Genomic DNA, 10,458 nt, shown 5'->3' on the forward strand with positions numbered 1-10,458 from the left:
AATTGCTTTTGCATTGTCTGATTTATTTGTTAACATCCAAACTTTGATTGGATGTAAAGCGTATTTCTTTAAATACAATCAATAACCCTAATTAAAAAATGTGTTGTTCCCATTAACGACTGTCCCCCCTCCCTACGATTGTAAGCATGGAAAAGGAGTGTTGATTAAAGATTTCGGATTTTATTTTGTGCATGTGGGTGTTTTAATGGGAATGTGGATATTTCAGATCAATTTGAGAAGTACCTATGATCTTGTTACATATTTTAGTGTGTGTCATGTAATTTGGGGAACTGGTCTTGTTCTTGACTTGGTCTCAGCCTCTAAAAGTCTTGGTCTTGTTTAGGTCTCGATAAACTCTGGTCTTGGTCTTGACTTGGTCTCGGTTTGGGCGGTCTTGACTACAACACTACGTAAGTGCTCTGCAGTGAAAAAGACCTTGAATATATCTATGACATGTCTCCACTGACATTTTGTATTTAATTAATTGTTTTTTATTTTTATTTCTTGTAATATTTTTCTCCTGTTTTCCACAACTGTTTCCCATACTCTACTTATTTATATCTTAATATATCCTCCTATTGTGATTTATAGTGTATCACATTTTTTCCTTTACTCTGCTCCGTGCAATTTTATTTTTTATCTAGTCTGTTGTCTTATCTCATCTTGTCTTTCATACACAGTGATAGTAAAAGTAGGCTTTTGAACTGTTTTATTCTGAAGGCGAATTAGCACAATTTCCGGTGTTTTCCAGGCTTTGCTGGTAACCTGACACCACCAACCCTCACAACACCGGCGCTGATGCTTTACGACATATCTCCGCGACGAGCTAAGTGGCTAGCTGACTGACGGCTACGATTAGACGAAGGAGCGGAGCTTAACGTCAACTATCCGTTACCGGGCAAATCCGCGCCTGACACACAGAGACAGCTGGTAGGAAAAACACGTTACTGTGTTCCCACGTTAGATTTCGCGTCATGACAGTTTCATATTGACGGCAGCACCAACGGAATGCCATCCGCTAGCTAGCTAGCCGTTAGCATCGTGCCGCTGTGGTTCGGAGAACACGTCACGCCAAGCCCCTTTCAAAACTCTGGCAATTCAACTTGACCTTGCTTCTGAGTAAAACTGTACTTCTTTTAGATCTAAAGTTAGCACATTTAATCATTCATCAGGGGCCACTCTTTTCTTCGGCATAGTTAAATGCACCAAATCATACTTTAGAGATACTAGATTAAAGCAAGTGCATCTTTTAGTCATTTAGCCAGTTCGCCCCATGTTATCACACTATTTCCCTCCCGGGATACAGACTACATCTAGTGGGCAGTAGATGAGCAAATGTGTTGTTTAAGTGACATTCTGCTGAGATGATGTGCTGCCGAGGAGTAAACTTAATAATGTTACCGACTTATTCTAAAAAAGATATCTTTCGGCGTTACTTTCTGCCGACGATGTGCAAGACAGCGTTAAAATGCCAGAAATCAGATTGGAAAATTGTATTAAATTGTCTTGGCAGCGGACCCTGTGTTTATGTCGGCGTGCTAGCACAGGCTAGGCTAAAAGTAACCAGCTAACTTTGTTTATGGACACTGTATTTATATTTCACAGTGACCCCAGCTAGCTAATTAATTATCTGCTTTACTACCAGTCTGCTGTCATCCGCTTGTTTGATCGTGATTCATACACCGAGATGGACAGTGTTAGCTCGCAGCTGTTAGCATTACTAACACAGTCACGCTGAGTTATTCTTAGCATGAGTTGCTAGAATGTTCTACAAGCTAATGCTAAAGTGGGGGTGGCTAACCTGAGAGTGGCGCTTCTGTCTGTTTTTCATCGGTATAACATTTTAAAGACTTGATAACAACATGCTAGCTGCCTCTCCCTCCTGCTTGCAGGGTCTCTCCCTCCCTCAGTGACCACAGAGAGGTCCGAGCCTCCGTCACCATGACAGACAACAAGCGTCTCGCCTTCTCCATCATCCAGTTCCTCCATGACCAGCTCCACTCAGGGAATCTGACCTCGGGCGCCCAGGAGAGTCTGGAAGGTGAGTCCTTGTCGTACCACAGGACGCCAAGAGTCGGATACCTGACTTTTTTACTGTGGCTGAATCAGTCTCCACTTCATGAATCCCACCTGTTTGTACCCAGATGTCCTGGAATTGCCATGTTTTGGGGTTTAATTCACAGAAAAAGGTTATGAAAAGAGTCCTTGGGGGGGAACGAGAAATTATTAATGTCACTTCAGCTGTCAACACACGCAAACTAATGTTAATTTGGCGAGCGACCAAACAGGCAGAGTTAGAAATTAGCAGGTGAACGTAGTGGAGCGTGTAGTAGCCAGATATTTCCCTCAGGAGAAGAGACTGGATGGACGTGCAGCTGGATGATGCAGGACCAGGTTTCAAATCCTGGTCAGGGCAAATCTCCAGTAAAGGTCCCCAGGCCGAACAATCGAGCCTAATTGTGCTTTCAGACCAACAGCGAATTTTCGCCTCGCAACGCTTTCCTCGCGTGAGTACATCGCTGCAAGTGTTCACATACAACAACTGTATGAACCCAAAGTAAACATTTTGCTGTGATTTAATAGCAATAAACGGATCAAACTGATGCCGAAATAACTACAACGAGATGCAGATTTGTTGAACATATGAATTCATGCTTTGTCAGGTCTGTCAGCAGGACAGCAAGACAACAATTTCTAGAATGTTTGTTTTCTGAATGGAGTTCGGATCGATCAGGGCTATGCTATGCTAACTTAGTCACAGTAAAGTACAACGACAGCTGGAATAAAGTTACAGACACATGTTTTCTGAACTCACCAGATAGTTCAACCTCCTCGCTGTATTTTCTCCAAGTAACGTCCAGCTTTGTCCAGCACGGAAGCTAGCTGCTGAGAAGCTCCAGTGAAGATAAATCAACGTTGTAATCCCAAAAACTACAGTTAAAAGCTAATTTAATAAAAGCAGTTAACTCCGAGCTCCTCCTGCGAGTAAACGGCGTAGTTGTCAGAGCAAAATCCGACCGACTGCGGGGGTTTATCTGTCCAATGGTTGGAGCGCTGCTCCCCGCTCCTCTCCCCCAAGTTTAGCAGCTCTCAGCCGGCCAGCAGATTATCAATCCCCCGCTCTGCCCGGCCCTTTCCACACATCGCTCTGAAGCCTCAGTGACGTACGGACAATCTCAACACTGATAGGCTATCGCGACTCAGCGTCATGTGACTTCTTCGCTGAGTTGAAAATATTCAACTCACGCGAATTCCTTCGCGCCGCCCGACAGGAAATCGCGGCTCTACGCGTCTTTGCATTGACTTTGCATGTAAACTCACCGCCTCTAACGCTCGCTTCGCTTTTGGTCTGAAAGCACCATTACTTGGTTAATGTAAATTTATATGGGTAAAAGCTCTGCCAAATCAGTTAATGTAAAGAAAATGAACATTTACTGTTTACTGACCAAAAACACGACTCCCCCTGAGTGCCAGTGTTGCTCTGTATCTGCTCAGTTTAATATTTGACATTGTAAAACGTAAATTAACAGGCCGGGCTTTTATTCGCTTAAATCACTGAACTCATCCTGCCCAGTATCTGGGACAGGCCTTTAATTCCTTTACCATGCTGAATGAATTAGACTTTGGTGTTTGATGTTTCTGTTAAATGAACTGAAAGACTGAATTGTGGAGAATCTAACCGATCTAACGACGTGAAGCGTGTCCATAAAAGTTTTAACATGTATGTTGTTATGAACCAGCGCAAGCAGGCGTCCCGGCGGGCTTTAAGAGGTTTTATACATCCAAAGATCTTCTATAAGAACCAGACCGGGCTTTTAATTGAGTTCTGCGTTCTTTTGTCAAAACGGGTACCAAAACCAGGCCAGTGAACGGGGTAGGCGGCTATTAATTTTGAAGTTTCATGGTAAGAAAGAACACACATGAAATTATATTCCATATTTATTAATTCCATTTGTGTTCCTTTGTAGTTTTGATGTCTTCAGTATTTATCTACAATGTAGAAAATAATAACAATAAAGAAGATCCATTGAATGGGAAGGTTTGTCCGTACTTTTGTGTAATTATTTAGTGTAATTCTTAGGAATTTGAAGTCGTCTCCAACGCATAATGGTGCAAAAAATCTGGTCTGCCATGGCGTGCTTACCGTAAACACTTTATTTTATGCAGAATAAAATTACACAACACTGCTGCTTGCGTTACGGATGTAAACTGAGCTCGTACGCATGTAAAAAGCAGTAAACACGATTGTAGCGGAAGGACATGACAAAATCCATCGCGAAAATACAAACATGCACGGTTGGAAAAACTGTGTGGCTTCCCCAGATCGTTATTCCATCAACTGATCTCACGTCAGTTTTTCCACATTCTCCCATTGAACCTTTATTCAAATCAGATCATCAATAATTCGTGCTGATCATCTTTTTATATTTTTGACTAGTAGTAACCTGTGAAAATTTAGTAGCTACAGCTGTTTGATCAACATTTAGCTGTAAGTATCTGAGCAGAATCTGTATCAGCAGAAAAACAACATTAAAGGACTTTGATTGGCTTTTTTCTGACTGATATGTTATTTTTCTGCCCCAAAACGCCCAGATATAAGATGTAAAATGGAAACGCCACGTGTGAACATGTGTTCTGTTTCCAGGTGTTGTTGTGGTCTTTTGATGATCAGTGAACAGGAATCCCCCGGGACTTTTCCCTCTTGTTGGTCTCTTCGTTTACTTTCCTCAGTTCTGTTTATGCGCTCCGTCTTTTTAAAGCGAGCTGCTTCTTCTTCTTCTTCTGCAGTTGCTGTTCAGTGTTTGGAGACGGCGTTTGAAGTTTCGACTGACGACCAGAGCCTCGCCGTGCCCATGACGTTACCGGAGATCTTCGCCTCGGCCACGGCCAAGGTAGACGGCGAGGAACGCCTCTTTCTAAGCGTGAAATCGGGACAGCCGTCGTTCTTGCTGAAGGTGATTCCGTTTCCAGGAAGTGTCTGACTGACTGTGTTTGTTTGTGTTGCAGCATCCAGTTGAGTCGCAGGTCAACAACAACGCCACCCAAAACTCCCTCACTGAGGACCAGAGAGCCGAGGCAGAGGCGCTCAAAACTGACGGTGAGACAACGACGACGAGGAGGAAACTCTTCTTCGCTGCTTCACTCAGAAGATCATCAGCGTTTGTCTTTTTAGTTTCTCTCCCTGACTTTATTTGTCAGTAATCAGGTGGCGTGTTTTGTTTCGACTGCAGGAAACGACCAAATGAAGGTGGAGAACTTCTCTGCTGCTGTTGAGTTTTACTCAAAGGCCATCGCCATCAACCCCCAGAACGCCGTGTATTACTGCAACAGGTCAGTGTGCCGCCATCACTCATCAGTCTGACATGCTTCAGTTCAAAGCTGTTTGATCAAACTCCTAGATTGATAGAAAGGTAGGTGGATGGGTAGAAAGTCCTTCATCTTCGACACAACGGCAGAGTCATGTGACAGGATGAAGAACAGCTGGGGTGTTGATGTGGTTGTGTGTTGCAGGGCTGCGGCGTACAGTAAACTGGGGAACTACGCTGGAGCGGTGCAGGACTGTGAACGGGCCATCAACATCGACCCAAACTACAGCAAAGCCTACGGGAGGATGGGGTAGGAAACCAGCTCCGTCCGTCTGTCACAGTTAGGCTGCAGAGACAAAAGCTGCTCTTTCACCAGAGCTGTAAATCTTCTCTGTCGTCGAGTAGCTCTCAAGGTGTAAAAAGATCACAGGTGTGAGACGCCGCATTTTCTGCATTAGAAAAGGAAAAGCGGGGAGCGTTTGTCAGGAGGCGTTGAGGACGATCATTCATTGATCGATATTTTGAAGAGCTGAGCGTCAGGGATTGTTCCTGACAGGAGTCTCTTTGTGTTTCAGTTTGGCGCTGGCCAGCCTCAACAAACACACAGAAGCAGCCAGCTACTATAAGAAAGCTCTGGAGCTCGACCCCGACAACGACACCTACAAAGCCAACCTGAAGATCGCAGAGGAGAAGATGGAAACGTCCAGTCCGGTAAGAGGAGGAGACCTGGAGGGACCTGGTTTTTAGGAGCAGTGATGGGTCTGTTCTCACCCCACTCTCTCTCTCTCTCAGACAGCAGGGATGGGAGGAGTAGATCTGGCCGGTCTGCTCAGTAACCCCGGCTTCATGAACATGGTGAGCTCTCTCACACACACACACACACACACACACACACACACACACACACACACACACACACACACACACACACACAGGAGGTGGAGCGGGTTGCCCGCTAATCGGCAGGTCGGCGGTTCGATCCCCGATCCTCTGCATTTTGAAGTGTCGCCGGGCAAGATACCGAACCCCAAATTGCTCCTGACGGCTGCCATCAGTGTGTGAATGTGACATGTAGCTTAAACTAGGGCTGCAACTTACCAATATTTCCATTATCAATTATTCTGTTGATTATTTTCTTCATTAATCGATTATTTGTTTGGTCCATTCTTTAAAAAAAAAAAAAAGGCCAATCATTGTTTCCCAAAGCCTGAGGTGACGTCCTCAAACGTCCCCAGATATATTCAGTTTATTGTCACAGAGGATATTCACGTTTAAGAAGCTGGAATCTGAGAATTTGGATGTTTTTTCTTAAAAAAATGATTCAAAGTGATTAATCGATAAACTAAATACTTGGTGATTAATTTAATATTTGACAACTAATTGATGCAGCTGTAGTGTGAAACGCTTTGAGTGGTCAGAAAGACTAGAAATAAATATGGACGGTCCTTTAACCTTTCCTCAGTCGCAGGATCTCTGCTTTCACCGTCACAGAAAACGGCGTTCAGCGACTGCAGGGTTGCTGCGAAGTTAACGGTTAAATGTTCTCGTGTTGCGTTTATTTTTAAACAAGTAAAATAGAGGAAGGTTCTCAGTAATCCAGGTTATAGTTATCCAACAAAGGTTGAGGTCAAGGGCAACTGGACCTGAGGCCAAGTCTGAACGACCATCGTTGGTATCTTCACCTGAGGCCAATGAGTTTCCTGGGAAGTGATGAAAGGACAGCATTGTAAGTGGGGGATAAGTGGTGGCGTAGACCCCCTCCTCTGTTCAGAGACGGCTTCTCGACCCGGGTGTAGATGCTTCCCTCACACCTCTTTCAAACCATCCATCTTCTCTGTCTAAAATGTGCACCTGTTGATTGGCCATCGGCGGTTCTAACGACCATGACGAACCAGCGGTACCGACGATCCTAGCTAACGACCCCACAGAGGTTAAACAGCTGAGTTTCCCAGTCAGTCAGAACTGAAGAAGGCTCTTGGATGAGGGACAAGCGTCTTCCAGTATCTTCAACCAAGTCCAGTTGTCCTTGACTTTAACCTTCGTTTGAAAAAAAAAAAAAAAAACTCTTTATGCCGGATTCAGACTAGAGTCTGTTTCGATGGTCACAAGGCCCTTTCCCGCCGCCGTGCTGCGCTGTATGGAAGGTACGGAGCTGCAGGGTCACGAGCTGCTCACCCGTTGCTGGCACCACCAAACATTGTCTCACTCTGGAGCCCTGCTTAATAAAGTTTTGACTGAATATGTGCACTTCTGTCTCTGCAGGCGTCGTCTCTGATGAACAACCCTCAGGTTCAGCAGCTGTGAGTTGATTTTCTCAGTCAGGGTCTTTCAGTGTTTCTTCCTCTGTGGTTTCTTGATGTTAACTTCCTGTCTTGTCTCTCTCTCTCTCCCAGGATGTCGGGGATGATGTCAGGAGCATACGGCGGGGTGGGAGGAGGAGCAGCAGGAGGAGGAGGAGCAGGACTAGGAGCGGGACTGGGAGGACTGGGAGGACTAGGAGGACTAGGAGCAGGACTAGGAGGAGGAAGTGCGGCGGCCCCTGGAGCTGCTGGACCTGCTGCAGCTGCTGGACCTGCTGCAACCGGAGATTTATCAGGACTCATCCAGGCGTACGTACCCCAGCGGAGTTTGATTTAGACCCACGCAGGTTCATTTCGAGCTGCGAGTTCTCACTTGATGTTCCCAGCCTTCACGTCGACACGTGACTGTCTGCGTTGTTGTCGGGAGGCTGTTAACGGGTGTTTTTTGCTGTGTGTGTCGCAGAGGTCAGCAGTTTGCTCAGCAGATGCAGCAGCAGAACCCCGAACTCATCGAACAGCTGAGGAGTCAAATCCGCAACCGAACGCCCAGCGCTGGAAACGAGGAGCAGCCATGACACTCAGGTCAGTTCGCCCGAGGGCTGTTTCAGTCGGGGCGATGCTTCAGTAGGAACAAAGAGAACGTTAGAGGAAGCGTCGTCTCTCACAGAACGTGTTACTGACAGAGGGGTCCAGGCGAAAACGAGTACTTCAGTAGTCCTGCAGTCAAAGTTAATTTACAAAATCACGTCTGAGTGATGGTTTTCACCTGTCTGCACTAACGCACAACCCCGGAGTTTAAAACCAGAACAGGGTCGGCGCCGTTTTCAAACTTAAACGTTTTAGGTGTTCGGATTCGCCGATTTAGTCTGGACGGGAGGCGGAGACGTAGCAGAAGGTCTGAGATTTAAAATGAAGACGTAGGAGTGTGGGTGGAGCCACAGATGCGTCGTGATGACGGTGTGGATTAGGGCTGCACAATTAATCTAATCCCGATGTCGTCATGTGCGATGACATAACCGCGAAAAGTGTGTGCGTGCTGCAGTCTGCTCATTATCCCCGCCCACACCGCGCTCTCGCATGTGGCTCTGCACATATGTAGGCCTATGTGCAATCAGAAAAATGATTTAAGAGCAGTGTGCCAGTAACTTTTAATACTAACAACCTACCGTGACCCCCCCGCCGCTAATCGTTCAAAACACAGTCGGACCGAGAGAAACGCCGGTCGCTCTGAGACAGACGCTGCAGCAGCTGAAGCGTTAAGACAGCAGAAAACAGGGAGAAGATAAGTAAAGTTTGGGTTTGACTCGCTGGCCATTTAACGTTTAAACACCTTTTGTTGTTCAACTTTTCAGAAACGCGGCTGTAAGTTTCGCTTTCTCGTTAACCACCAATCACAGGCTGGATGGGGGGCGGACGTTAAAAGGTTTGATCTACTACAGTAAACTTCCAAATGATGAACAATATGATTATTGACAACACATTAAAGACCACTGCAGAGCTCAAGGATTTAATGAATAAATAAAAACCCACAGAAATGAAACGGCTTTAAGTGGATTTAATATTCAACTAGTGGTAAAATAGTAGGCCACATCTATCCACTGCGCCATCACCGCCACGATTTATCCATCCAGCAGATCCAGGACGCCAGTGGGCCAGTATTTGCTCCGAGCCGCCTCCTCCGTAGAGCAACTCGCTCCCTTAGTTCCATTTTGACAGTTACTGTTATAAATATTGTTTATCGTTTTACACATTTCAAAACGTCAGTATTTTGTGCATTTTCCTTGATAAGCAAGTAGACTCGGAGTACCATTTGTTCCATTATAGTCGAATCACAATATGACTGTTTCTCCAAATGGTGCAGCACTAGTGTGGATGATTCTGCATCGCTGCAGTGACGGAACACGATCAGGAGTTTGCAGCACTAAAGCCCACCAACGATGATAGTTGATGGATAATGAAGTTGTTAAGCGATGTTGCAGCGTAACGGCTAACACGCTTTCATGTTTGGAGATGTGGCAGAGGAAGCCAGCGGGTGGTATGTTGATAGCAGATATCTGGGCACATCTTGGATTTTATGAACTTTCTGTGATGCACGAACTGGACAAAACGCACGCTGTGGGTGAAATCTAAAAATGCACAACTAATTTGAGGAACCACGTTAGCCGTTGGAGCTAACGTCCGCAGCCATGAAGATAACGGCGAGCTCAGCTAATCAGAGGCGATTCTGGGAGAAGTGCGTGTGCTAAGGTGGGACACAGATGCAGTTTTTTATATCAGGACCGATTTTTCTTATTTTTTAAAGCGCTTTCTCTAAATGTGACTTTACTTGCTAAATAGTTCACCTCTCTCTCTCTCTCAGACAGCAGTTCACATTTATGTTACTAAAGTTAGCCATGTGCAGAATGCTTCTGCTGCTTTTGGCTGAGATGCATGAAGCGTAATCGAATCCTGGAGCCTTTTTCTTTAAAAAGAGGCGTTTCCGTGACCAGATGCTCCACCCCCTCCTGGATGTGGTTGACGTGTCGAGGCCAGTTTCTAATTCTGCATCGAGTTCACGCCGCAGCCGATGGCGTAGGCTACGTGCCGTCATAAGCATTTGTGCTTGAGCTCCAAAGCAGTAGTTGGCGGTGGGGTTTCTACGCTCCACTGTGGGGGTTTCTTCTTCTTCATTGGTGTAGGCCGACGGAAAGTGAGCAGATCATGTTGGAGCTGATCAGTGTTCAACAGCAGTTTTAGTGAAATTACACAAATGCAGAAACGGAGGAGGCGTCAGAGGAGATGGTGTGTACGAGCCTCGAACCGGTTGAGACAGGAGACCATGTCGAGATGCGATGCCACCGAGCCGACCAATC

At 45.7% G+C, this 10,458-nt stretch overlaps 1 protein-coding gene across 1 annotated transcript; it reads left to right on the forward strand.

Moving 5' to 3' along the window:
* The first annotated feature begins 774 nt into the window (after window positions 1-774).
* sgta (small glutamine-rich tetratricopeptide repeat (TPR)-containing, alpha) lies at window positions 775-8,227 on the forward strand. Its single transcript, XM_038698950.1, has 11 exons — window positions 775-930; window positions 1,893-2,041; window positions 4,789-4,892; window positions 5,008-5,098; window positions 5,232-5,331; window positions 5,512-5,616; window positions 5,882-6,017; window positions 6,099-6,161; window positions 7,569-7,606; window positions 7,700-7,915; window positions 8,070-8,227. Exons 2-11 carry the CDS (start codon window positions 1,942-1,944, stop codon window positions 8,179-8,181), a joined length of 1,065 nt encoding a protein of 354 aa, XP_038554878.1. The 5' UTR covers window positions 775-930; window positions 1,893-1,941; the 3' UTR covers window positions 8,182-8,227.
* The last annotated feature ends 2,231 nt before the right edge of the window (window positions 8,228-10,458 follow it).

The sequence above is a fragment of the Micropterus salmoides genome, unplaced genomic scaffold, assembly GCF_014851395.1.
Source record: "Micropterus salmoides isolate LMB-PRFRI ecotype aquatic unplaced genomic scaffold, ASM1485139v1 Ms_hic_scaffold_5, whole genome shotgun sequence".
NCBI lineage: Eukaryota > Metazoa > Chordata > Actinopteri > Centrarchiformes > Centrarchidae > Micropterus > Micropterus salmoides.

Bases quoted from the DNA above. Each gene is read 5' to 3' on its own strand.
- sgta (XM_038698950.1), top strand. From the start codon at position 1,942: ATGACAGACAACAAGCGTCTCGCCTTCTCCATCATCCAGTTCCTCCAT. The intron at 2,042-4,788 runs GTGAGTCCTTGT...CTTCTTCTGCAG, and splicing joins CGCCCAGGAGAGTCTGGAAG to TTGCTGTTCAGTGTTTGGAG. The intron at 6,162-7,568 runs GTGAGCTCTCTC...CTGTCTCTGCAG, and splicing joins ACCCCGGCTTCATGAACATG to GCGTCGTCTCTGATGAACAA.